The following is a 27,798-nucleotide window of genomic DNA, read 5'->3' as shown; positions in this document are numbered from 1 at the left end:
CATGGTAACTCAAAACCATGTATAATGAGATCTGGTGCCCTCTTTGGCCTGTAGTCATGCTTGCAGACAGAACACTGTATATGTAATGAAGGAAGGAAGAGGAAAAGAAAAGAAATCAATGTCTTAAAAGATTGTCAACCCAGTAAGTCAGGGCCGCAGAAATAGGAAATGAGTTGGTCCAGAATAAATGGAGTACTGTAGATAACTATGTCAATTAACAACCATATTTTTTTTCTCTTTCAGATTTCATTACTAAACATGGGTGCATTTTGGATAAACCCAAACTGAAACAACACAATGCTCATGGTGCTGGGAATGGTTTGCGGTATGGCCTGAGCAGCATGCAAGGATGGAGAGTGGAAATGGAAGATGCACACACAAGCTGTTGTGGGTATTCCTCACGGCTTGGAAAACTGGTCATTTTTTGCTGTTATGATGGTCATGCTGGATCCCGAGTGGGCAAAATTACTGTTCAGCGCATTTATTGGAACACATCACTACTAATGAAGACTTCAGGGCAGCTGGCACACCAGGCTCTACTCTTGAACCTTCAGTGGAAAGCGTTAAGACTGGTATCAGAACTGGCTTTTTGAAAATTGATGAATATATGCGTAATTTTTCAGACCTCAGAAATGGGATGGACAGGAGCGGTTCAACGGCAGTGGGCGTTTTGATTTCACCTACACATATCTACTTTATCAACTGTGGTGACTCTCGAGCTGTTCTGTGTAGAAATGGAAGAAGTCTGCTTTTCTACCAGGATCACAAACCTTGTAAATCCAGTGGAAAAGGAACGAATCCAAAATGCAGGAGGCAGTGTAATGATACAGCGTGTGAATGGTTCATTAGCAGTGTCTCGTGCTCTGGGGGACTTTGACTACAAGTGTGTTGATGGCAAGGGCCCAACAGAACAGCTTGTTTCTCCAGAGCCTGAGGTTTATGAGATACTAAGAGCAGAAGAGGATGAATTTGTCGTCCTGGCTTGTGATGGGATCTGGGATGTGATGAGTAATGAGGAGCTCTGTGAATTTGTTAAGTCTAGGCTTGAGGTCTCTGATGACCTGGAGAGTGTGTGCAATTGGGTAGTGGACACTTGTTTACATAAGGTATGTAAGCCTTTTCACTTGAACTAACACATTATTGATTTTGAAAAGACATGGTAAGTAAATTTAGGCAAACTTAAAATTTTATAACTTTTACTATTTTCTGTAGAGAAGTGTGTATTTTCACATACATACTTCAAGAAAATTAAACCTTTTTGCCAATTTAATCTTTCCAAACCTAATTTGAAAATTAAGTGACAAGCAAATATCTCAAATTTATTAAGCTTGAATGTTCTGACTTGTTGATACTTCAGAAATAGCTATGTAGAATGATGACTTCTGATCTACATGTTTAATGTTGGCAGTAGCCATTTTACTCATGATTTGAAACAGCTTAAAACATGTATGTAGTAGAATTCTGTTACTTACACTAAAATATCAAGAGCTACAGGAAATACTGACAGATTTACCAAAAGCCACAAGGGTAAAATTGTGTTTTGGTCTTCATAGTGGTTAAGACAAAAACTGAAACAAATGAGTTGTGTCTCCTTTTTTGTCAGTAAGCTATAAACTGAGTTTACATCTAACTGTAAACAGTATAAGGTTAGTACATCACCCACATAGAAGGTTAATTGAAATTCTTTTTATGTAGATGTTCTTATCTCTGATTAAAGTCTAAAGCCTTATGGGAAAATAGGGAATATTTCTTGTGAAATTCTTACAATGACTGAATTGTATTCCACAAAATAATAGCAAAAAGAAAAAAGAAAAAAATTTCCAGTTACTTGGCTGTTCCTTTCCATCATTCAGTTCTTGGACCAGGTGTACACAGGTGCCTATGGAGACAGGCGTAGTTCTGTGAGTTTGAGGCCAACCAGGTTAAAATAGTCTCCATAAAAAGAAAGAAAGAAAATTCAGTTCATTCATGTGGATCTTTCAACAACATCTTTATAGAAATGATTTAACTGGTACCTAGATATGTGAGTAAGTGCTCTGTGTCTGAAGATGCTAAGGGCAAAACTGGCCTGTTAACTAAAGAGTGTGATGTTTGATTCTGTTTGCTAGGTGAGAGCCTTTGTTTCCTACCACATGTACACAGTGCAGCATAGTCAGCAAGTCTGTAAGAAGGATGCTTGTAGACAGTGAGATTGTAGTAGTTGTTTTACTGTTTGGGTGACCTGCCACCTAGCTCCAAAATAAATACACATGGAGGCTTATTCTTTCTTATAAATGCCTATCCTTAGCTTGGCTAATTTCTAGCCATCTTTTCTTGACTTATACCATCTACCTTTTGCCTTTGGGCTTTTACCTTTCTCTGTTTCTGTGTATCTTTTCTTCCCTTTTTATTCCCTTTCTGGCTGTGTTGGGTGACTGGCCACTTTTCTCGCTCCTTGATCTTTCTTCCCAGATTTCTCCTCCTATTTATTCTTTCTGCCTGTCAGTACTACCTATCCTTTTTACTAACTTGCTTTTGGTTGTTCAGCTCTCTATTAGACTAATCAGGTGTTTTAGACAGACAAAGTAATACAACTTTTTCACGAGAAGAATTAAACAAGTGCAACATAAAAGAATGCAACATGTCTCTGCATCATTAGAACAAATGTTCCATAGCATAAACAAATACAGCACATCTTAAAATAATATTCTATTTCATGAGATGATTACATGCATGGTTAAGTCCCTAGGAGACAACTAACACCCACAGTTTGTCCTCTGATCCCAATGTGCTCCCCAATCCCCAGTAAATATTTTTTTAAGTGCATCTTGGTTGAGAAATGGAGAAGGATTAAAAGAGGAGGAGCCCTGGAAATACCGGGTATGGGTGAAATATCTTATTTCCATAAAATGGAAAGAGCCAGTTTCCAAAAAAACTTTAAGGCCTGTCCTTAGTTACCACATCATACAGCTTAAATGACTCAAACAGCAACAGTTCCCACCTTTCTGACTTTTTCTTTTCTAACTTATGTGTCTTTTTTACTTCTCAGGGTGAGTTTAGTACAAAAGCCATCAATGAATGTCTGTCAATGACCAAATAGGCATCAACTCTTAAAATGTCTCCTTAGGCTCTTAGAGGGAGCTCATTTGGAGCCTTTTGAGAGCAAAGGAGACGTTTTTTGACTAGTAAGTAAAAGTAGCCTTTCCCCAAATTATAAAAATGTATGTCTGTGTTAGTGGAAGAATATCTAGATAAAAATGGAAAATTCAAAGAATACACTCAATTTTTCTCCTCACCCAAATCAGGTTCTTAGCATTGTTGTATGAATCTTTCTAGCTTTTTTTTTTAAGATGAGCTTTTTGAAACTGGGTCACCATAGCTGCACACACACACTCTTACTTGCAGGCCAGCTCCAGAAGCTTCCTTTGTTCTTCTTGCCCCCTCGATGGTATTATAGATGTGTGTCATTGCACACAATCACTTTAACAGTATGTATTTTTTAAATTTTACTGAATATCTACTTATTATGTGTGTACTTGGGTGCAAATTTACCCTCCCACCCCCCCAGTGCCCAAATGGCAGAGGACAGCTTGATGGAGTGGGTGCTTATTCCACCATGTGAGTCCTGGGAATCAAACTCAGGTAGTTAGACTTGGCGGTAGGTGCCTTTACTTGCTGAGCTAAATCGATAGCCAGTTTTACAATTTTATTTTTTAATCTGACTGAAGGTGTATATTTTTTTGTTAACATGAGGTTCATTATATGTGCTTTTATTCAGCCTGCTTTTTCCAGCAGTGTGGTGTAGAGAGAGATCTCTGTTTATAGAGTTGCGAACTTTGTCATGACTGCATAGCATTCTAATATTTGAAGAAGGTAGTCATGAGAATAGCTAGAAGTTTATCTGGATGGTAGCTTAGACTAATGTTTTGTTTTAGTACAAAATATTCTATCCCAAAAGTATGCTAGTTTTCAGGAACTGGGAATACCCTTTGAAGGAGATTGAATTGATGCTGGTGGTATGTCTTTACAATATAGCTCTTATCAGTTTAAAGTAATTTAATGTCTTTGGCAGTGGTGTTAAAAGATTACAGGCTGTCCTAGAATCTCAGAAAGGAGTAACAGTACAGATAAGAGGTTGGAGCAGGTAGTTTCATTCCACTTAGTGGAAATTGTCAGCATAGTTCTTTTGATTGAATCTGCATTTACATTGAAGTAAATTTTAAAAAAACTCACTTGGTCAGGGTAGAAATACAGGTTTGCTTATTTCTTTCCCTAATGACGGAATGTTATTTATGGAATTAAGCCTATGCTTAATTTTTTAATTCCATAAATTTGTATTTTACTTGTTGTATTATAAAACCAAGGGTTGGCTGTACTGTAAAATAGAACATGATTACTTGAAATTTAGAAGGGATACACACACACACACACACACACACACACACATATGTTTAATTCCATGGAAAACAGATGTTTAGTGAGTGTTGCCTGCTTTAATAGGAGAGCCAAAGATCCAATTAAGTAGAGTTTTCCCCCAGGAGATTGAGATGAAGTCAGTGTTTCTATGTTGAGTATGCCTTTTAATAGCACACACGCTTGTGTATGGTAACTAATAAAGCCTTGAAAGACTGGTAATAATCGTTGGCAGAATTACAGTATTACAGAGTTAGTGGTTTCTGTGAGTCTGTGTTGTCTGTACACTTGTATTTTAAGTGTGTTGGTTTTTACAGCAGTCATATGATTTTTACAGCAGCCATTAGAGTTAGTTGTTAATGATAAATCATCTTTTAGGTTGCCATTTAGCAATGTAGTTGTGTTTAGATTATGACTCTGTCAGATATTATCCTACTTAAATTTTCCCTAAGAAAACAGGCTTCAGTCAGGCAATGGTGACACACGCCTTTAATCCCAGTACTCGGGAGGCAGAGGCAGGTGGATCTTTGTGAGTTCGAGGCCAGCCTGATATACACAACAAGGTTTCAGGATGGCCAGGCTACAGAGAAACCCTGTCTAGAAAAATAACAAAAAAAGGGTTTGCTTTTTTAAAGACAGGGTTTCTCTGTGTAACAACCCTAGCTGTCTTGAAACTAGCTCTGTAGACCAGGCTGGCCTCGAACTCATAGAAATCCACCTGCTTCTCTTTGCCTCCCGAGTGCTGAGATTAAAGGTATGTACCACCACTAACCAATCAAGGGCTATTTTGCTGCTCATCATGGTGTTTATTGCCAACTTACTGAGATTTCTTAAAGTATATACTGCTATTTGTGTGACATTTTATGATTTATAGGTCATATGTATTTAATGTTTATAGTAATTGGGCACAGAAAGTTTGTAGTTTACAAGGAAAGAAATGGAAGTTGACATGAAAAATAGTTGTTGGTTGTGCAGTTAAACACTAACAGTTCAGACTTGATTTTACATTTTCTGACTTTATTTTTAGAAGTGATTATCAGAAAAACTTGATCCTATGTATATGTGCATTTTGGTGAATGTTATTCACCAAAGGTCTGAAAAATTGTTCTCTCATGTAGTGGGGGGATTTTTCCCCAGTTATAAAATTAGCTGCTGACAGCTGGCTGTATTATTTCCATGTAGTTCTGTTTACTAATACACATGTACAAGCATAAAAATAGTTTTTTTTACTGTATTTTATAGAAATGGAACATGATATGCTTCTTGCTTTAGCTTGCATTATAAAAATCAATATTCCTTGATATTCGAAGATATTTGGTTTTCTTAAATTTAGTTATACTGAAGCTTACATAAATCAGAAACTTATTTAAGACATGGACTAGATCTAGCCATGGGATAAAATTTAGGAAGGTGTCTTTGAAAGTTAGTGTCACTCTGATTTATTCCTACAACATGGAAAATGTACTTTATCCCCAAAATATGTTAGTTCTAGCCGGGCGGCGGTGGCGCACGCCTTTAATCCCAGCACTCGGGAGGCAGAGGCAGGCGGATCTCTGTGAGTTCGAGACCAGCCTGGTCTACAAGAGCTAGTTCCAGGACAGGCTCCAAAGCTACAGAGAAACCCTGTCTCGAAAAACCAAAAAAAAAAAAAAAAAAAAAAAAAAAAAAAAAAAAATATGTTAGTTCTAAACTCACTTTAACTCTAAACCTTTTCCAGTGTAATTTGCGGAAAATATCTTCATTTAAAAAGGCAAACTATTGGGGCTGGAGAGATGGCTCAGAGGTTCAGAGCATTGCCTGCTCTTCCAAAGGTCCTGAGTTCAATTCCCAGCAACCACATGGTGGCTCACAACCATCTGTAATGGGTTCTGGTGCCCTCTTCTGGCCTGCAGGCATACACACAGACAGAATATTGTATACATAATAAATAAATAAATATTTTTAAAAAGACAAAATATTTTAAATATAAAATATTGGAGTGGGGTGTGGTTAGCAATTTCTTTTTAAAATGTCTTTTGCATTTATTTTGTGTGTGCATGTGTGTGTGCGCGCGCGTGTGCCACCGCAAGTGGAAGTGTATGGGGAACACCATGTGATTCTGGAGCTCCAACTGAACTTTATCTATCTGCTAAGTTGTCTGACTGGCCCTGGTTGGCTGTTTTAAGAGGAGAGAATCAATGAAAGTACAATTTCATAAATCCAGTACAGCTTAGTACTTCAAGATGATGCTTTCTTCATCATCTTGTTCTAGTGCCTGAATATTTTTTCACTATTCCACCTAAGCCCAGATTGATTGTTACCAGTTTCAAGTATTATGTGATTACATTCAAACTTAACGAATCTACATGTCCCAGTAAGATATTACATATTATAATGTATTTTTACTTCATTCTTTTGAAAATGCACCTGCTGCTGAGACTCTGTTCCTGTTGTATACTATACAACCTCTCAAACCTTGGGAACATTGAACATAGCTCTGCCTTATCTTCTATATCACCCTGGTTGTTATTATTATTATTACTATTATGAAAACTTGCTTTTATTGTAACATCGTCCCAAACTATCACATATGCTGTGTGGAGACATACTTCTGGACTCTGCTTTGTATTCATGCAACATTTAGCTTCAGAACCAAATATGTCAAAATCTCTTTACCTAAATTCAGATACCCTTCTTTATAGCAGGGCAATGCCTTCTTTGACGTAATTTCTTAGTTATTAATGCTCAGATTCTTCAGTGTATATTATAGCTATCTACTGAAGTATAAAAGAAAGGGTATTGAAATAAATAGCTGATATTTTGTTCTTAATTTTTATAGAACCAAATTTCAACCTTGGGTTTAATGAAAACTGTTGATTATGCAATCAAATGACTATGGTTTGTCTCTAATAAACAGGAAAGACAGGAAGGTTCTTTTTCAGTTGCAGTGAAACACCTGTGCTTTGTGTTTAGGAAGAGTCCTCTTTCCATGGAAATAGAAACAGCATTGAAATCACACATGACTGGGAACTAAGTGTAAATTCATTTTTATAATTGATAGGGTCTATATTTTATAATTTATAAGGATCAAGTAGAGTTTTTATAGATGGCATATTGATTAGGAATTGTTTAATAATGTTCTTGGTGTTACAAAAGGAAATGGTTAAAAGATACTATTGTTAAATGTCTGCCAACCCTTCTGTGTGTCCATAAAATTGTCCAAAAAATCATAGTGATGTTTGTTTTCATTATCTACTGTATAGTTTAAATTTTTTTTAGATTAAAAACTTTTTGCTTTAACTATACTCATACGATACACTTGTATGTGTGGTCATATAACCAAATGTATCTAATAGTAAGTCATAAAAGTTGGTGGGTTTTGTTGAGTAATGAAATTTGGCTAGTATCTGGTTATATATTTCTGATGGGTTTTTCTACCAAAGCTCAGGAGTCTGTAGAGAGACTGTGACATCTGGAGAAGACCTCTTACCCCTTCAAACTTGCTTGGAGCTTGAAAGAAAGAATTTGCTAGGCTTAGTTGCACATTTCTGTTAACTCAGTAGAAGTAGATGCAGGGGAAGCTTGAGTTTCATGGCCAATTCAGACTATATAACATAGTGATAGCATCTCAGGAACAAAGACAAAAACACTGTCATCGATGGAAAAATTCTAACAGCAGTTTAATATGTTGAGATACTCAGTTATAGACCTAAAGAGAGGGTAGAAATTTTTTTTAATTTATTGCCTAGTCATGGCACTTTTAAGAATGTATTTTGTACTTCCATTTTAGTATAATTTTTAAGGTCATAATTAAAAGGAGTAAAATTTATTCTTACATAAAACAAACTTTTTCCTGCTTTCTAAACACCCTGGAATTAAAAAGTTGCCCCTATTGACTCAGGTGGCACATGCCTGCAGTCTCAGCATTTGCTAGACTGAGGCAGGAAGATTGCCCGTTTAAAGCAAGCTTTGACACCCATCTCTAAAACAGAATAAAAGCAAAAACCCAGTTGCCCAGGTGTTCATATCCCATTGTTTGATGTGACTTAAGAATATTAAAGTAATGAATTTCTTTCTCGCATTCAATGCCCGCCAGTTTTTTTACATTTTCATTTATTTATAGTAGGTGTGTATATGCATGAGTGTGCGATGGATGTGTGGAAGTCAAAGGACAGCTTTTGGGAGTTGATTCCTTTTACGGTGTAGCTTCTTGAGTTTTATGATAATCAGATTTTCAGCAGAGTTGTATTATGTTGATTAGCATGAATTTTTCCAAATGTTTAAAAAAGGGTGTTTTAGGCTTAAGCCACTCTTAGGATTTTGCAATTTTGAATGAAAAACAGTGTAGAAGATATAATAGGTGTAAAGTTGTCTTCATTTCTCAGGATGTGAGTTGGTGGATAAAAATAGTTACACAGAATTAAAATCTAAGAATAACTACATTTATAGTCATACCTAGACACCTTGTTCCTTATGGTTGTATTTTAAGCCGTTGCAATAAGATTATCTAAGGTATACATTCTGGGTGGCGAAATAAATCTTAACTGCTTAAAGTAACTCTGTAACTAAATAATAGGCAATTGTTGAAACATAGAAAACTTTCCCTTTTCTTTCAGGGAAGTCGAGATAACATGAGTATTGTATTAGTTTGCTTTTCAAATGCCCCCAAGGTCTCAGATGAAGCAGTGAAGAGAGATTCAGAGCTGAATGAGCACTTGGAGTCACGGGTTGAAGGTAAGGTTTTTTTTGTTTTGTTTTTTCTCCATTTCAAAAGGAAAGAAAGAATATTCTCCATTATCAGATGATTCTTTCAAATTTTTCTCAGTAGAAGCATTTATATTAAAATGTACTTCAAAAATAAATATCCATCTGCCTAAGATGCTATCTTAGATCAGTATCAGTGTTAGGAAAATGGGGTTTCTCCCTCCTTGAAAGATGTTTTAGGGTGGAGGTCAGTGTACAATTTCTTAATGCAGTTGCCAGGTAGTAGTGGTGATTTGGAACAAAATGATACTTGTAGAAGGAATGAAAATTGATTGATAAAGTACCAGACTGCAGTGGTTTTTATTTGGGGAGATTTGTCTCCATGTGACTTGTGGCAGTGTTATGGATCCTGATGGTAGTGTTACTGGCATATGAGTTTGAGATGGGGCACCACTTTATATCTTAATGCTCAAGACTATACTACAACAAAAATTGCCTGGTCCAAAACATAAGCAGTGCCATCTATCTTAGCTGTCACTATAATGCCTGAGATCAACAATTTAAAGAAGAAAAGATATATTTTAGTTTAATTTCAAGCGTTTTGGCCCATGGTTACTGGCTCCATGGCACCTGAATGAAGCAAGGCAGAATATCAGGGAAATAGGAACATACATCGTTGACTAAGGGGGCAGGGATGCTGCTGTACCAAGGGGAAGATTTATCCTTCAAAAACAAGCTCTAAAGTGACCTCTGCTTCCTCCAGCTAGGCATCACTTTGTAATAATCCACTCACTTCTCAGTTGATTGGATCCTTACAATTCAGTCAGCTTTTAATAGTGTCACCAGCTAGAGGGACTAAGCCTTCAACTAAGTCTTGTACCAGTAAACATCTTGCATATAGGAGTGTAAAGCAGTGTAATTAAGTGAAGGGTTTTAAAAGTAACAGTGATGTTACAACTAAAAGATGAATAGGATTGGCAGCAAAAGCATTTCAGACGCCAGGAGTCTGAAGACCTGGTTACAGGGAGTTTTTTTGATTGAAACTTAGAATCTTGAGAGGCTGCTTAGGACACTGGTTTCTTATGTTAAAGGTAGTACCCACATACAGACACATATAGTTAAGATAGATAAAATAGGCTGGAGAGATGGCTCGTGCAGTTAAGAGCACTTGCTGTTCTTAGAGAGGATCTGGGTTCAACTTCCAGTACCCATGTGGTAACTTATAGCTTCCAGTAGCTCCAGTTCCAGGGGATCTGGCACACTCTTCTGGCCTGTGGGCAGTAGGCATACATGGGGTGCACACACATACATGCAGATGCAGGCAAGATACTCATACATGTACAATAAAAATCTTTTTTGTGGGGGGAGGGTTGAGACAGGATTTCTCTGTGTAGCCCTGGGTGTCCTGACACTCTCTCTGTAGACCAGTCTGGCCTCAAATTCACAGAGATCCACCTTCCTTTGCCTCCCAAATGCTGGGATTAAATGTGTGCGCCAACACTGCCCAGCTACAATAAAAGTCTTTAAAATGAAATTTAAAGATTTTTTTAAGTGATTTACTGGAGCTGGGGGTGTGGCTCAGTGCTATAGTGCTTACCTCGTATATGGATAGCTTGATTAGATCATTATCTCTGATGAAAAAGAGACGTTCTTAGACTATGATCCCATCACTGGGAACAGAGGCAGGAGGATTTATTTGGAGTTTGAGGACAAATTGGTCTATAGAAGCAAGACTGTCTTGGGGTGGAGCCGGGGAAAGTGGGATTGAGAGAATAGCATTTGCTGCACAAGCGGCAAGCATGAAGATGGAGTTCAGCTTAGGCTGGGTGGGTGTGTCAGCCCACCAGAAGAGGACAGGGACCTCACATACAAGCTAGCTATCAGCTGTCTCTGGGCTCAACCTCTTCACCTGCTCTCATCCCCACCATTCCCTCCTAAAACTAAAGAGTCTTCATTTTAGATACATGCCTCCACACATATAAACATGCACATGTATGCGTACACACATTTTTTCTTTTTTGTAGGTTACATATAAAAATGAAGAACGTAAAGTTGTTTTGCAAGTACTATGATTCATTTTCTTTAAATTGCTTTGGAACATAAGTATTTAAGAATCAATGTATAAAAATGCTTTAAAATTTCTTTTCCTTAGGATTGTTATGCAACCATTGTTTTTGTTTGTCTATAATGACTTTAGACAGTCTCACTGTAACTGCCTTCACTAACTCTGGCTGAGCTTGAACTCATTTTGTAGCCCAGGCCATTCTGATTCTCTTGCCTCTGCCTCTTGACTGCTGGGATTTCAGGCATGTGCCACAGTGCTCAGCTTACCTTTTGCAGCTTATATTATTTTCACATAAAATCAAGAAAATTCTCAGCTGGAAAAATTGCTTATTTGGTTAAGTGCCTATCACAAAAGCATAAGGATGTGAGTTCAGATCCCCAGCACCCATGTAAAAGCCCTGGCTGTCCTGGACCTCTTATCTGTAGATCAAGCTGCCTGCCTCTGCCTCCCCAAGAGCTGGCCTTAAAGACATACATCGCCACCACCTAGCTGCCCTCTTACTGAACATTTAGTTCTAGTTTGTATTTCATGAAAATATCTTAGCGTGAACATGTGTATGTCAATGACTTTTTATGTCCTGTTCCTAAACTTACAGAAATTATGGAGAAGTCTGGGGAGGAAGGAATGCCTGATCTTGCCCATGTTATGCGCATTCTGTCTGCAGAAAACATCCCAAATTTACCTCCTGGAGGAGGACTTGCTGGCAAGTAAGTAGAACAAAAAGAGCTAATTTTAAATTAGTAATTAAATCATTTTGACTAAAAAAAAATCAGAAGTAGATCACTTATATAAAGGTGAAACACTTGATCTGAAAAGATGGACTGTGTGCAGGGATGGGGTGTGGGCATTCTTCATGTGTCAGCACAAGCTTGGCAGAATTGGTTCTCTCCTGACATATGTGAGCTCCAAGTACTGAACTCACATCACTGGGCTTGGTAGAGAACACTCTTACCCACTGAGCCTGAGCCATCTCACCAGCTCAGGAGTGTTTTTTTTGTTTGTTTGTTTTTTGTTTGTTTGTTTTTTAAGAAATATATTCTTTGAAGACAAGTTTTTTGCTTAATCAGAACGAGCAGAGTTTATAAAATCAAAAATTATGAGTGACTGGGTTGGTGGCACACACCTTTAATCCCAGCAGCGCTTTACTCTCAGAGGCAGAGGCGGGCAGATCTCTGAATTCAAGGCCAGCCTGGTCTACAGAAAGTTCCAGGACAGTCAAGGCTACATGATCTTAAAATTATACATAATAAAAACATATCTTTTTAGGCGCAATGTTATTGAAGCTGTTTATAGTAGACTGAATCCACACAGAGACAGTGATGGGGTAAGTTGTAGTTTATTTCTTGATGATTTAAAATAGTTTTATAATATAAATGCTAAATATGACTAGTTCACATAGTGATGTTTATGTAATAACTGACTACTGTTTGCCATTTTAAGGAGTCACTTGAAGTTTTAGAAAATGTATTAGAGACATAAATGCCGTTTTGTAGATAGCTTTGTTGTTAGTTTAGCTTTTCAGGAAACTTTTTTCGTTTGGCTATCTCTGTTTTCTTCCTTTGTCTGCCTTTCTTCATCTTCTCTCATGCCTTCATTTTGAGGCAAGAATGTGCTTTCAAATAACTAATATTTTCAGCTACCAGTAGAGAGGTTAGTAAGTTACTTTCTCAGTGCCTGTGTGTCCAGGTGAGATCGTGAAGCTCTTTTGCACAGTAGTCATGCATTGCGGCTGTGTGAATGAAGAACTCCACTCCTTAACCTCTTGCCTCGCTGACCCTGAAATGATGAGCTGTAGCTTGCCCCTTTACATAGCTTTTAATACTCAGCGCAGTATTTTAGTTGGACTCAGCTTTAAAGCTAATCAGATATATTTTGTGATTGGCTTTTCAAGTTTGGGCGTATCTAAAACGATATGTTTTAATATGTATATTTCAAAGCTTTAAGGGAACCATACTTGGTAAAGAAATTTCTTGAGAAGAAATAGACTCACCTATATTTGCAGGCTCAGTTGTCTTGGTAGATAGAGTAGCCAGTACATAGAATTTTTTTCCATGCATCGTTTTCTAGGATTCATTATTGCATAAATATAATTTCTTAATAAGCATAATATCAAGTGTAGTAGTATGATGACACCCTTTAATCCCAGCACTCAGGAGGCAGAGGAAGGTGGATCTCTTGAGTTCGAGGCCAGCCAGAGGTACATAAGGGTAGAGGCTCTATAACCAAACAAAACCAAAACAAGTCATAATAAAATGTTTCACTGTTAATAGAAGTTTCAGTGAGTTGAATAAATTGACATTGCTTTAACAACACTTACTCTATTGTAGTGACTCCTATTCTTTCTTTTGTAACCTGTTCCTACTTCAAAGTATTAAAGAATTAGATTCATAACTTTGAGCCTTAATATAAAAGTACAGATGTGAAAAGTTCAGACAGATATGTAAAGGATGTTGACAACTTAAAAGTTGCCTGTACATCTGACAGCTAGTGCCAGATGTTTAGCATCACTACTGTCAGAAATAAGCCTTCAGAGTGCAGTCACTCACTGTTAGCTATGGACACGCTCCCATTTCCTCAGGGTATTTTCAGAATGTAGCTTTGGTGAGCCATCCTTTAAAAGTATGACAGCTGCTGAATTTCTTAATTTCTCAAGAAGTCTTTTTACTTCAAACACAAGTTGGAAAATGCTTATTTACTATCTACATTTTTTTAACGTATACCAGACGGACTTGAATTTTTTAAAGAGTAAATGATTACACGATCGCCTTCTTCAAGTAAAATAAGTAAGCCACAGAACCTTGAGATTAAGGGTAATAATATTTGCCTTTAGTAAGGTTCTGTATGGCTGCATAGATTAAGGTATTACAGATTATGTATAAGCTTTCCATTGGATCTTAACATATTAAACCCTGTCGGACAAAACATAGTGAATTGATGGAGGGAGAAACATTATCCCATACATCTGTTCATACTGTTACCTTATACTTACACTCATAAGTAATAAAAGGTATGTCTTGTAGTAAAAAAGGCACAGTACAGAATTTGATAGGCTGGGGCTGTAACCCTGGGGGACGGCGAGAACCTTTGCTTAGTACATGTTAGGCTCTAAGTTCAGCGCCCAGCACCCAAATAATTTGAGAAGGGGATCTAAATATATATCCATCTGAAGAGACAAGATGAGGAAGGTGCATTTCTAATGGAGGAGAAGACAGGATCAAAGTGTAAGGTTTTGGGGGCACGGGAGGCAATAGTTGGTGTGGTGTGTGGCTCTGACTTGCTAGAATAGAGAAAGCTATGGTGAGGCAAACAATGAAAATGGTTCAGAGCTATTATCAAGGACAGTGGCCTTGTGAATTGTCAAGTGAAGAACCATTACTATCTATTAGGATCCAAGTATGATAGACTAAACATTACCTGTAAACACTCCCCTTCCTGCTGGGGATTGAATTTAGGACCTTATACATGCTAGGCACATATTCTAACCCTGAGCCCCTGGCCCATCTGTGACAATTCTGTCACTTTAATATTTTATAGTAAATGGTAGATTCTAGAAGTCAAATAGTTGTGAAATAATTGTACAGATCAAATAATGAGTCTAAATTAATTATATTAGATACTAGATAGAGAAAACCTACTCTTTCATATAAAATTGACTTTGCAGACTAGCATCCTGTTTTGGGAAGCATGTATCATACTCTTTCAGAATAGTCCACACCTATGTCGAGCAAGTAGCCACTGAGAGACATGTATGGAAAACCAGAGAAGCAAAGGAATGATGAAAATCTAAGTAAGCATTTAATTTACTCCCTAGTTGCGCTGCGAGAGATGGCTCAGAGGTTAAGAGCACTGGCTGATCTTCCAGAGGCCCTGAGTTCACTTCCCCAGCAACCACATGGTGGGGGCTCACAACCATCTGTAATATGATCTGGTGCCCTCTTCTGGCCTGCATGCATACAAGGGGCTTAACATGTGTATACAATAAATAAATACATCTTTTTTAAAAAAAAATTACTTCCTAGTCCTGAAACTGATAAATTCCAGTCAGCAGATTGGCACAGTTGTGAGCCCTCCACAAGATAGAGAAACTATGTTGACAGGAGACAGAGGAGCAAGAGTGTGGTAGAAATTCAGAAGAGAGTATTCAAAATTATTTTAAAGGGGAAGTTTATTTTTTTAAGGATATTAAAAAATGGAGTTTAAAGTAATTCACAGTTAAGACCAGTTTTTTAATTACAAATAATTGCTTTCTACCAGGTAGACTTGTTCCCTTTTCTAAATACTTTTAAATAGTACCACTAGGACATCAGCAATTCACTCATTTTTTTTCTATGTTTAGGGCTGTTGGTGGTTTGTTGCTATATTGTTTGCATCAAGGTCTCCTGCTAGCCCAGGCTGGCCTCAGATGTTTAGTTCAGGCCACGCTTGAACTCCTGATCTTTCTACCTGCCCCCTTCAAGTGCTAGGACTATAGGCACGTACAGCCATACCTTATTCTTACATTTTTTTCCTTATGTTTTATGTTTAAAATAAAAAAATTGAGATAAGTATAAAAAATTGTGATAGTAAGTGTATGTTGAAAAGTGCAGTTGGATATCAGCCAGAGATTTAATAATTTAAAGATACCCCGAAGGCTTGAGGGCTTAAATGATTCTTAGGTTGTTTGCTAGCAGTGTTCTTTTAGTTCAGCGTTTTAGGGCATGTTCAGTTTTACTAGTACAAACAGTATTGATAAGTTCCTCACTGAAAAACAAACAGTTGTCAAAGACTCTTCAGGGACTGTTGAGCAAGGGGTCCACAAATACCCAGATAGTTTTGAAAATGTCCATGTGTGTATTCTTTATTAACAAATTTATCTGTGATTTTCTTCAGTTTTTTAAAGGAGACCCCCCCCCCCAGTAATTGCCTAAAGGATTTTGGCCATTATACCATAACATCTGGGAGCAAAACTATGTTTTACCATAAGTTGTTCTTATGGTAAGTTTTACCAGAAGTTGTAGGCCTGTGGTTACACCCTTCCTCTTTTTCTAACAATGTTGATTATGAGATCTGGGCTTAGTCTCGTTTATTTTGGCTCTAACCCCAGTACCCCATAAGCAGTCAGTAAAGAAAGCTCAGTACAGGCTTGTAGGAGGGGTAGATGTAGCCCCAGCTGTAGATGCAAACCCTACACTTCAGTCTCAGCATAATAAGTAAATAGTAGCCCAACCCTTCTTGATTAGGATAAGAGTCTGTTCATGTCGAATAGTTGGTCTAGTATTCTTTAAAATAACCTTAAAAAGTGAGTCTGGATAAATGACTTAATTGGTTTACCACAAGAGTCTGAGGACCTAAGTTTGATTCATGGGATGGATGGACATTAAAAATGGAGTGGAGGTAGAGACCAGAGCATTCCTGGAGCTTGCTAGCCAGTCAGTGAGTTCCATGTTCACTGAGTGATAAAAAGGCTTGCATGCAAGTGGGGGGCAGAGTCTAGTATCTTCCTCAATCATGTACATGCACAGATACAAAAAACATAAATACTGAGGTAATAGTTGCTAGGTGGGTAGCTTAGCTGATAAAGTGATTGTCGCGGAAGCAGGAAGACCTGAGTTCCACCCCCAAAATCCATGTAAAAGTCCAGGCATGTGGTATTTGCTTGTAACCCAGCACTGGGGAGCTGGAGATGAGATGACTGCTTCTCACTGGCCAACCAGCCTAGCATAATCTGTGATCCTTGTCCAAGTAACATACTTTCTTAAAGTGACATATTCTGAGGAATGACACTGGAAGTTGACCTCTGTCCTGCTCACACCTACAACAAAAGCTTGCTGGGCTGGAGAGAGAGTTTGGCTGTTAAAGGCGAGACTAACCCTCAGAATGTCAAGGAGATGGCTAATGACGTGATAGCCTATATTTTTTGTATATTGGCATGTGGTGTGTGTTCTTGTTGATGTGGGTATGTGCAGTTATGCATGCATATGTGAGCATGCTGCAGGCTAGGTAACTTTCCACAGTTGCTCTCCACCTTCACTGAACCTGAAGCTTATTAATTTGGCCTAGATTGGCAGACCAGTGAGCTTCAGGGATTGTGTTGTGTGTGTGTGTGTAGGAGAGAGGGAGGAGGGTATGAATGAATGAGAATATAGGCGTGTAGAAGTCAATGTGTCCTCAGGTGTCCATGCTTTCCTTCCATGTGTGAGACAAACTATTGCTCCTCTGTGTATGCTACACCAGGTGGTCTGTAAACTTCCAGCAATTCTCCTATCTTTGCCTTCTATCTCCCTAGGTACACTGGTATTATTATAGTCTTGTGCTTTTATGTCAGTTCTGGGGACCATAATTCAGGATGACAGGCTCTGCAGCAAGTGCCTTTACCTAACACTGAGCCATCTCAGCAGCCTACTAGTTAATCTTTTCAACGTGCTAAGTTTTCATTGCCCTATTTGTTCTTTACCTTATTTACTTATATTGTTACATTTTATTTGGTATTGCTACGGGGGGTTGTGTATTAAATGTGTTGTGTGTGGAATTCTAGAGGAGGCTGTCAGGTGGCCTCTGCTCTGTCACTCCCCCACTTTATTCCTTTGAAACGGGGTTTCTTAATGAATCCAGCACCAGGTTGGTAGACAGCAAGCCTCGGTGATTCTCCTGTCTCACAGCAGTGGTGTTATAGGCATGCACACGCCACACCCCATCTCTTCTGTGCATTCTGTGGTCTGATTCAGGTCCTCAGGCTTGAGCAGCTAGTCTCCAAGGATGTGTTTTGTATAAATTACTTGATCGTTAAACTATGTTGGTCTAGATGACAGAACCATTAATTCTTGTCTTTATTGTGTCTTAATTTTTTTTGCATAGATTAAAGTTTTTATAAAGATTTATTTACTGTTATGCACGCAAGGGGTTTTGTTCTGTATATAAGTGCACAATGAGATGCAGTATCTGAAGACAGAACTGGGGGTCAGAGCCTCTGAAACTGGAGCTGCAGATGAGTTGTGCGCTGTGTGTAGGTGCTAGGAACTTAATCCTCTGTGGGAGCCGTAGTCACTTTACTGCTGAGCCATCCATCCCTTCAGATCCTGTAATGATACATTTTTATTCTTTTAAATTTAAACCCTAGCGCTGTTTTACCTGCATGATGTCTTTGTCCACGTGCATGCCTGTTACCTGAGGAAGCCAAAAGAAGACAGATACAGATGTTTTGACCTATCATATGGATGGTAGGAATCTAACCCAGGTCCTTTGGAAGAGCCAAAGAGCAGCCAATTTTCTTTAACTACTGAGCTATCTATTCTTCAGCCTCTTAACATCCATTCTAAATAAGTATTTAGAAACATGGGACATTTCTCATGCAAACTGTTAATTCACAATAATTGCATTCATTGAGCATTCAGATTGATGTTAGTTATCTTGTCACAGTCTGAACTCTGCACCTCATTAATACAAAGGACAAATCTTTTCGTTTATAGAGTGTCAGTTAAACAGTATTATTTCAGAGAGTGCCTGTGAAGATTAAATGACCTTGTAAATGTTCTTAGCCACAGATGTTGGTTTCCCTCCTGAGTGGTGTCAATGATATAGAAAAGAGTATGAAAAAAATGTGCCTGCAAGGTGGAGTTATTATACTATTATAGGTACATTATAGCTGGACTGTGTGAACTTTAAAGTTCAAGTAAAGATAAGCAACAACCTAGTTAATAGCTTCTTGTGATATGAGCAAGAGAGTTCCATACTAGTATTTTGAGAGCTATAATTGCTGGGGAAGCTTTTTTAGTGCCCATCACCTATTCCAAACAATGGGAAAATTAAATTTCCTATAAAGTAAAATGCCTTTTAAATATGGTTAAAGTTTTTAAATATGATCATCTTTTTAGTGTAATGACTTTGTGATGGCAAACATTTTAAATAGTCCCTTTTTTATTTAATGGTTTGGTTTTGTGAATTTTTAAGAGATGAATTACTCCTTTTCAAGGCAGGGTTGGTGTAGGCCTTTAATTCTAAAACTCAAAAGGCAGAGGAAGGTGGATCTCTGAGTCTGGGGCCAGTCTGGTCTATAGAGTGAGTTCCAGGACAGCCAGGGCTACACAAAGAAACCCTGTAAATACAAAGGGGGCGGGGGAGTAACTTCTCTTGTAAAGCTGCCGCTACTGTTGTGGCAGATTGCTTTTAGTATAAAGGACGTACGATAACTCACCACAGTGGACTCACATAACAGCCTTACTCCAGTCCAACTTGAAGTAGATTTAGTAAGCCATGACTATATGTCAGAGTTACAAAATAGATTATAAAGTACTTAGAGCCTTTGCTTCTCTGAATCTTGAAATAGAGCTTTGGTGTCTATATAATTTAAAGGCCTTGTGCATGATTGTACAGTGAAGTCTGGCTAGTTACTCTTTATGTATGTCATTGCCTACTATTCGAAGTAGTATTGATGTCCTACAATTCATTTTAAAAATATAGGGAAATCTTTTGTTACTACTGATAGAGGGGGCAGGCTTTTGATGCACCTTTAAATGGAACATTTCTTTTTTGAAGATCAGATTAAAACTGACAGTGATTGGAAATGCAGTTACCTCAATCATAGCTCTTTCTGAACACAGTCAGATGAGGAGCCTGATGGGAATACATCTTTTAGCAGTAGAAGGGGAAAGGGAAAATATGTAAGAAAATCTTAGCAGAGAACTCATTCTGCAGAAGTAGTTAATTTGATAGTTAATAATATGCATAAAGAAAATATAGGAAAATTGAAAGAAAGCATAATCCTCTAGCCTTTATCCTGTGTCATGGTGTCATCATGCTTATCTTTCTAAGCACTTTATTGTATTTCATGAAAATGGGTGCTTTGCTGCATATATGTCTGCATCACTTATGTTCCTGGTGCCCAAGGAACCGAAGAGGGTTTTGGAATTTCCTGGGACTGGGGTTACAGACAATTGTGAGCAGTCACGTGGATTCTGGGAATTGACCTGTACCCTCTGGATGAGCCACTAGTGTTCTTAAGCACTGAGCTTCTCTCTCACCTCTCTTTCCCAGCACTTCAAATATGCAAAAATGAACAACCCAAACACATAAGAATACACACTCATTCTTTGTGGGTTTTTTTTTTTTTTGTTTTGTTTTTTGCCATGAGGACAGGTTTTTTTTTTAAGCATGTGGGTCCTTTCTCTAACTTTTCTCATGAACACTACAATTTTTATGTGTGGGTTTATTAATGTTAGGTCTCCAAGGGTAGTTAAGACTGTATCTTAGAGTTTCCTGTCAATAACCTTTTTAAAGCTTTTCCTAACATTGGTGGTGATAACTTCCTAATAGGTTAAAATTGAAATGACAATGACTATTACAGATTTCAGATGTGTTCACATTTTGCTTTAGTTTCTTTGTATATCTTAATGTCTGAATATATACAGTATATACCACGTCTTTCTGTAGCTAACCCTTTGTGAACAAGTGAAAGGCATCACAGTATTTTGCCTGTTTAGCATTTCAGAGCATGGCTTATTTTAGAATTGGAATGATTTTTGTGTGGCAATAATACCATTATCATATCTAGGGAAGTCAAATTTTATAGTTCCATAAAATGCCAACTTAAAATTTTCTATTTGTCCCTGAAATAACTGATACTATTGTTTTCAAACAATCAAGTCATGATCATAATCAAGCTTGCAGTTTTTTGGTGCTTGACAATTTTGAGGACCCTTTGCCAGCTTTCCTGTAGCCCAGCCTACTTTCTGAATTTGCATTACTGTTTTCTTATGGCTCCATTAGTGTTACTTTTCCCATCCCTCTTTTCTGGTACGTAGAAAGCCAAGGCAATTAGGTTGCTATTGCACATTTTGGAAAGAGTGCATGATATGATTCATTCATGATGGTGTACATAAAAGAAGGCACGTGTGTGAGAACTCAGGTATAAGTGAGGGACACATGTATGAGGCTGCCATGATGGTGTAACATGACGGACAAGTGTGTGAGGCTGTCATTATGGGTCCAGGAGGGGCACGTGTGTGAGGCTGCCTGCGTTCATCAGGTAATGAGATCCTTCTTTGCTAAGAAGATTGCTAAGAGTACTTAAGACTACTTAAGAGTACTTAAGACTACTTAAGAGTAGTCATAATTTCAAAAACCTGTGGAATTTCCAGTATTAGGGTTTAAAATAATGTATCTAGAGATGGCTTTATTAAAATACTGTATTTTAAGGCAAGTAAAATTTTTTTAAAAGTTTTTTTTAAATCTCTAAAAGAATCCAGTTTAAATTTTTGTAGTTTTGCTTTTGTATATGTTTTCCTACTCGCCATTTAGCAGAAATGATGAAGACACTAACGTTCTGATGACTGCTCCTCTGTCCTTTGTCTCGCTTTCAAACACTGTTTCCCTTTGAACTAAGTCATTTTAGCCTGCACTTTTTAAAAAGTAAGTTATTTTAGAAAATGTTCGTGTAAGAATTCTAAAAGCAAAGTTTCAGATTAAGCTTCAAATAGTAATTGGAATAAGACAAACTAGTTCGTGGTAATTGACTAGAAATAACAATAACTTAATTACAAGTTTTTATTAATCTGCACAGGTAAGAACTGATACTTAATGAAAATGTTCGCTTAACTGTGTTGCTTATGGTAGAGAAATAGTGCTTTGTGTGATGTTATGAAATACATGTGATATCCTAGTTTGTCTACTGACGCTGGGGTCTTAAATCTTAAAAAAAGGCCTCCGATGAAGCAGAGGAAAGTGGATCACAGGGAAGAATTGTTGGAAGCTCTCAGGCAATGAAGATTAATCATAGGGAAACTACCGACAACTTCTGAGGAGATGCTGACTAGTTACAGGCTAGCTAAAGTAGAGGGAGAAGAAGGCCCGGCTGCCTGACCGGCTGCTGCCAGCTGCCGCTTCGAACAGTGACGCTGAAAACCAGTGGCCATGCAGGAAAGACTCACTGAATCAGAAGTGGTCTTGTGAATTAGACAGCTGTAATGAGATTGCAGGGACAAAGATGAGTGGTGAAAAAAATATGACCTTTTTTGGGTAATATTTTGTGATCTTGATTGAGTTTTTACTTAGGAAGTATAACGTGTGCATTTATATAACCATTTTGTTATTTGAATGTTGGAAAAACTAGTTTTCTTATATTCCTATAGCCTCTGTTTTTTTTAAAGGCCTTTGCAAACACCTTTATGATAGTTTAAAATTGACTATTTATAGTATTTTGAATTTAATGAAGTATATGTCATTTTGCATTGTATGCCCTAAATTAGATTGCCACTATATGAAAGTCAGCAGTTTAATTCTTAATAACTAGGATTAGAAATTATTGATTGAAATGACAACTATACATTGTAAAAAACTTGTTAATGTAGAATTACACCGCTTATTTTATATATCATACATGCGTAGTTAGCTTTGTAATGCATTTGTGTTTAATTATTATTTTAGTTCTTGAAAAAAAAATGGCTGGTGATGGCCTATAACTGTCTTTCAGAGTTGATAATCTATGTGTTGTTTGATTTGTTTATATTTTACATCTCTGTAGTTTTATTTTTAGAAGTTGTTGATATACTGGATGTGTGGTTATTTTTCCTTTCTCTGTATTCTTTATGAAACATTTTTAAAAGAACTATGTACTACTCATAGCTTTCATCTGTATATTCTGTATAGCTTACTACTATACATATAAAAATGTATGTCAACCAAGTGTTTAGAATGAAATTATCAGTGTTAAGTCCAAATAAAGCATGTGATGTGGAATAATCTATGCATGTTGTACTTTTTTTAGTTTTTATTTATTTAGCAATCAGGTTCGGGATACTGGAAAACTAATTAAATTTATAACTATTAAATTCCGAACAATTTGGATTAGCTGTTATCAATGAAAAAGACATCTTAATTAAAAAATATGTCTTGCTTACTTAAAAGTACCTCAGTTCTGCTGCCTTTTTCTGTGGTATTGGAACACTCATTTCAATAGTTTGGCACATGTAGCTGTTTAAGAAAGCTGTCCATGAGCCACATCAAAGGTTGTGACATTTTCCAGTTTTGTTATAAGTATTCATCAGGCATTAATTAGCAAATATATGAATCCTAAGCTCTTTTAAAAATAGATTTGAGTTTTGCCTTGGTTAAAATAGATAATTTAAATTACAAAATATTTTAAACAATTTTTTTTGCTATACATTAACTTAGGTTTTTATTCGATAGTCTATGTTTAAAGTTGCTTAAGGTACCATAATTTAAAAGTTTGGAATCTTCACATGTAGCTGATGTTTTGATACATTTTTTTCCCCAAGCCTGAATATTTTTAGAAGTGTTTTTGAGAAAGGAAGTTCATTAGGTGAAGAGGGGAGGGGACAAATCCCAACAGTTGTCTATATTAGGTACACATATATGCACACAATATGCATTACACACACCTCTCTGCTAAAATGACCTTTTTTAATAGAGAAAGGAAGGTAATTTGTTCACCTAATTTGTTTTCTTTTGAAAGTCAGTCCACCCGGAGTGGTACAGGTACATAATAACAATATTCTTCCTTTTCTCTTCTTGTAGGGCGCTGGAGATCTAGAAGACCCATGATAGCCTTAGAAACCTTCTAACATGCTTTTGATTCTGAATTGGGGAGGACAAACTTTTAATCAACATTTCTTCAATACAAGGGAAAATATTCCTTGGATTCCACTGTTTTGTGATATGAGCAAAAACCATTAGCCCTTCCCATTATATGTCCCATTTGTACTTCCTGGTAATCGCCACACAGAGCACTGCCTGCTCTCTACAGTATTTTACAGCTCTGGCATCTGCTACAACTGTAGTGAGGTTCTGGCCCTAGAACACAACGGAGTTATTTTACCACAATCAACCAATGTGCCTGCGGTGCATGGGATATAGTTAGCTATACCCCCAAGATACATTATGGGTTTTTTAAAGCAAAACAAAACACGACATATAAGCATGTAAGAGTAAACAATTTTAAGAAAAGTTCCAGTTTTTCAGTTCACCAAGTTGGAAGCCTTTTGTAGTTTTGTGGGTTTTAATTTCATTTGGGCAATTTACTATAGAATATGTATTTATTATTGTTATTTAAATTTTTTCCAATTTCCTTGTATTACCAAACTGGGTTCTCCAATAGTGTTCACTTTGTAACATTGCCTTGCTTCAAGATACGGTCTTTGGCAATAATATAAACCCTTACAAATTTTATGCATGTGTTTACTACATCCTTCAACTCTTTCTAGATCTTTAGAAACCACATGAATTAATTTATGACTATTTATAATTTGCTTTGTTATCTTAATGCTTCAAATTCTTCTAATTGATGAGATTTGCCTTTATAATGTAAATTGTGATTTTTTTCTTTTGTTTTACATGTGGGTTTCTATAATTTTAATTTTTCAGCTTTTAAGATACAAGTTTTATGTAATTTGGTATAATTTTTAACTGTTATTTTAAAAACTTCACAATATCACATTGAAATACTATAAATACATTTAAAAGCATCTATTTTAGATCTAAGGAAATCTACAGAGATATTTTCTTGGGTTCAGTAACCTTTCATTTTATAACATTGGGCACGGTACAGAGTGGCTGTCACATAAGGTACTTAAATTATTTAGTTCTATTTTTACAGTAAGTTGGACTTCTTGGGATTTTTTTTCCCCCTCAGTTTTGCATGTATTAAATTCAGTCAGTGCTGAACATGAAGGGTAAATATTTATCAAAAAGAAGTTACCAGAGTTCAGAGGAGTGGTGAATGTATCCATTTGTACATGGTTTACATGTTGTGGATGCTTTGTAAACATTTTCCTCTCTGTTTAATTGTGTTTCAGCAGGTTGTAGTTGCCTTTGTGTGTAGTTAAAAATGAGTCATCATCTGGTCCTGCGCGAAATCGGATTCATGGTATTTCTGTATTGTTTCCCTGAGCTGTTTCTGGGAGCCACATGTTTGAATACAGATGGCTTTCCTGACCACTTGAGTTCCTGTGCACCTGATTTTTGCTCTGAAAGAATTACTGCCACAACATATTTTATTTATTCTTTAGATTTTAGCCTTGTAAGTTAAAGTGCTTCACATGATGGTGTTAAAGAGCTACTTGTCCCTTTATTGGGGTTTGGGGGGTATTAAAAATGGGGAATGAAGAATGCAAAATGGTTTACTGTTTAACCTTCTACTCTGCTCCGCCTCTGTACTGAGAGTACCTGTCCAGAATGGTATTGTGATGTTTCATATGATGCAGTAACCAACTTGTTACTTAAATAAAGAATTGATTTTAAAACACTGTGACATACTACTCTTTGGTGTGATTTTCAAAAATAAAAGTGCAACTTTGGCTGTTTTAAATACGTATCATTGGCATACTTGTGAAATCCTGATATGAACATAGATGAATTAAATCAGCCAGACCAGGTAGGGCAGTACTAGTTAACTTCTCTGCTCCAAACTACCTGCTAGTGCCACTTGAGGGTAGTGGTCCTCATGGTAGAAAGACTGTGTATCCATGTTTAATGTTTACTCTTGTGAACTTTGTAGTCCAGTTATTTCTAAAATTTGTCTCAGGACCCATTTGTAACCTTAAATTTTAGATGTCACAAAGAACTTTTTGCTTTGTGGATTCTACTGGTGTTTATTGTGTTGGAATTTAAAGCACACTTTATATGGTACCCCTGTTAGTAGAAATAACATTGGTTTATGACAATAACTTTCCAAGTGTAAATAAAGGAAGAGGCATAAAAAGTGGCACCAGTTTTTATTTTTCAACATGGGCTGGATTCTTCTCTTTGCTTTTTAAATGTCTTTTCTTTTGTGTGCTGCCTGTCACATTGTGGTGTTTGTAGAAACCTGGCAGTACACAGATACTAGCTAGGAAAGAGACTGTGGAGGTTGAAGCCTTTCTTTGAGAAGACTCTATGTGTGTTGTCAATGTGAGTTCAGATTTCTATCTGTGAATGTTGGCCATTTAGAAAATACTGAATTGCATAATTCTTTTGAATGCTGACATTTTTATCATGCAATAGTTAAATTTATTTGCTAATATAAAGTATTGAGAAGCTATCAAGCTCATGGTGTTGGAAAGAGAGTTTTCAGTATTTTAATTTTCTTTTGAAAGGCGACGTTTTATCATTGGCAATAAATACTGTCAATTGTTTTCCTAGAACGACACGCTCGATTCGTTTATTGTGGAGAAGTTGTCTCCTGGATAATCACAGCCTGTCAGTCATTTTTTGACATTAGCAATGTGGCTTTGTTTTTTTTTTCCCCCACGAAAGGTGGCTAGTTCAGTGCACAGCTCAAATAATAGTCCCTTAGAACCAGTACTGACCACTTCATTACACAGGATTTTAAAGACGATGTGCGCTTAAGGAGAGAAGTTAGTTTTGTTTCGAGGTGGTCTAGATAGGTAGGTAGGTAGGCAGGCAGGCAGGCAGGCCGGCCGGCCGGCCTCAAGTTTAGGATCCCCTAAATTTACTGAAGGCAGCCAAAAACATTGTAATTTTTACATAAGCTGAGGAATTCCTAGGTGTACCAAAATCTATTGTATGTAAAAGGTGATCAGATGTAGTGGTCATTAACACTAGAATTTAAGCGATTTTATTTCCCTGCTTGTATCCTCACCCCCAATACTTAACTTTAGGAATATTTCTTTCAGTCCAAAAGAAGAGACTAGGTAATCGGTTTTGGTTTGTTTATTTACTCTTGTTCTGCTGGGAATCGAACCCAGGGTTTTCAGCATGACAGGAAAGACTCATGCTTCCTAGCAGCCTAAAGGGTCTGTTTTTGTCCTTTTTGGTGATTTATGTCAGTGTGATCTAGAAGTAAAGCTTAAGCTCTCCTTGATGTGTATTCCATGGCTTCTTGTTCTTACCCCCAGAATGCTTCTGTCTTTTCCTGTTTGGGTCTCACAAAGCTCTGGCTGGCCTCAAACTCAGAGGTCCATCTCTTGAAAGGTGAATTAGAGGTGAATAAGACTAACTTTGAGAAGATGGAAATTAGGAAGTCAGTTGTCCTAAGTATTTTTGGCAGATGAAACTAAATGATTTCTCTTATAAGAAAGGATACTTGGGAAAAGCACTTGCCTGAGTTGTTAGTGGTGTTGGGATTGTACATGGAAGGTGGAAAAGAAAAGTGGGGTTCATTTGTTTTTGTTTGTTTGTTTGTTTGTTTGGTCCCCTCCTCCCCCCTGGAACTCACTATGTAGACCAGGCTGGCCTTGAACTCGCAGAGATCCACCTGCCTCTGACTCCTTCACTATTTGAGTGCTGGGATTTCAGGTGTGTGCCACCACTGTGTGTAAGAGTGGTGTTCTTGAAAGAGATCGTTGCTGTCACTGCTTGGCTTGGCAGCACACACTAGTGTTCAGGAGTAGGAGGCAAAAAGGATCACAAGTTTGAAGACAGCTTGAGCTACATAGTTGAGAGACCCTGTCTTATACACAAAACCATCGCCCCTTCCCCACAGATCCACCCACCATGTTTTGTTTTGGGTGTGTTTTGAAGAGGAAATTGTGTTTCCTAGCCTCGGGTTTAATCTTAACCTGTTAAATTTCTTCTATATCCCCCTCTTTGAGAAAGAGGGTTGTTAACAAGCACAGTATTCAGTTTTGTGACTGGACTGTTTAAGTATTGGTTATTTGCAAATCCCAGCTCATACTGCACCAGGCATCCTGCGTGTGCTCTGGGCATGTACTAATACTGATTATTCTAGA

General features: G+C 37.3%; 1 protein-coding gene across 1 annotated transcript; it reads left to right on the top strand.

The window, feature by feature from the left end:
- Positions 1–237: 237 nt before the first annotated feature.
- On the top strand, positions 238–22,856 carry Ppm1b (protein phosphatase, Mg2+/Mn2+ dependent 1B). Its single transcript, XM_038320949.1, is given in 8 exon segments — positions 238–1,106; positions 8,988–9,105; positions 11,736–11,847; positions 12,407–12,464; positions 21,814–21,886; positions 21,889–21,906; positions 21,909–22,059; positions 22,061–22,856. Coding segments are annotated over 8 exon segments (975 nt in total). The 5' UTR covers positions 238–734; the 3' UTR covers positions 22,134–22,856.
- Positions 22,857–27,798: the final 4,942 nt, after the last annotated feature.

This window comes from Arvicola amphibius, chromosome 2 (assembly GCF_903992535.2).
Source record: "Arvicola amphibius chromosome 2, mArvAmp1.2, whole genome shotgun sequence".
Taxonomy (NCBI): domain Eukaryota; kingdom Metazoa; phylum Chordata; class Mammalia; order Rodentia; family Cricetidae; genus Arvicola; species Arvicola amphibius.
This window is presented reverse-complemented; position numbering and strand designations above follow the sequence as displayed.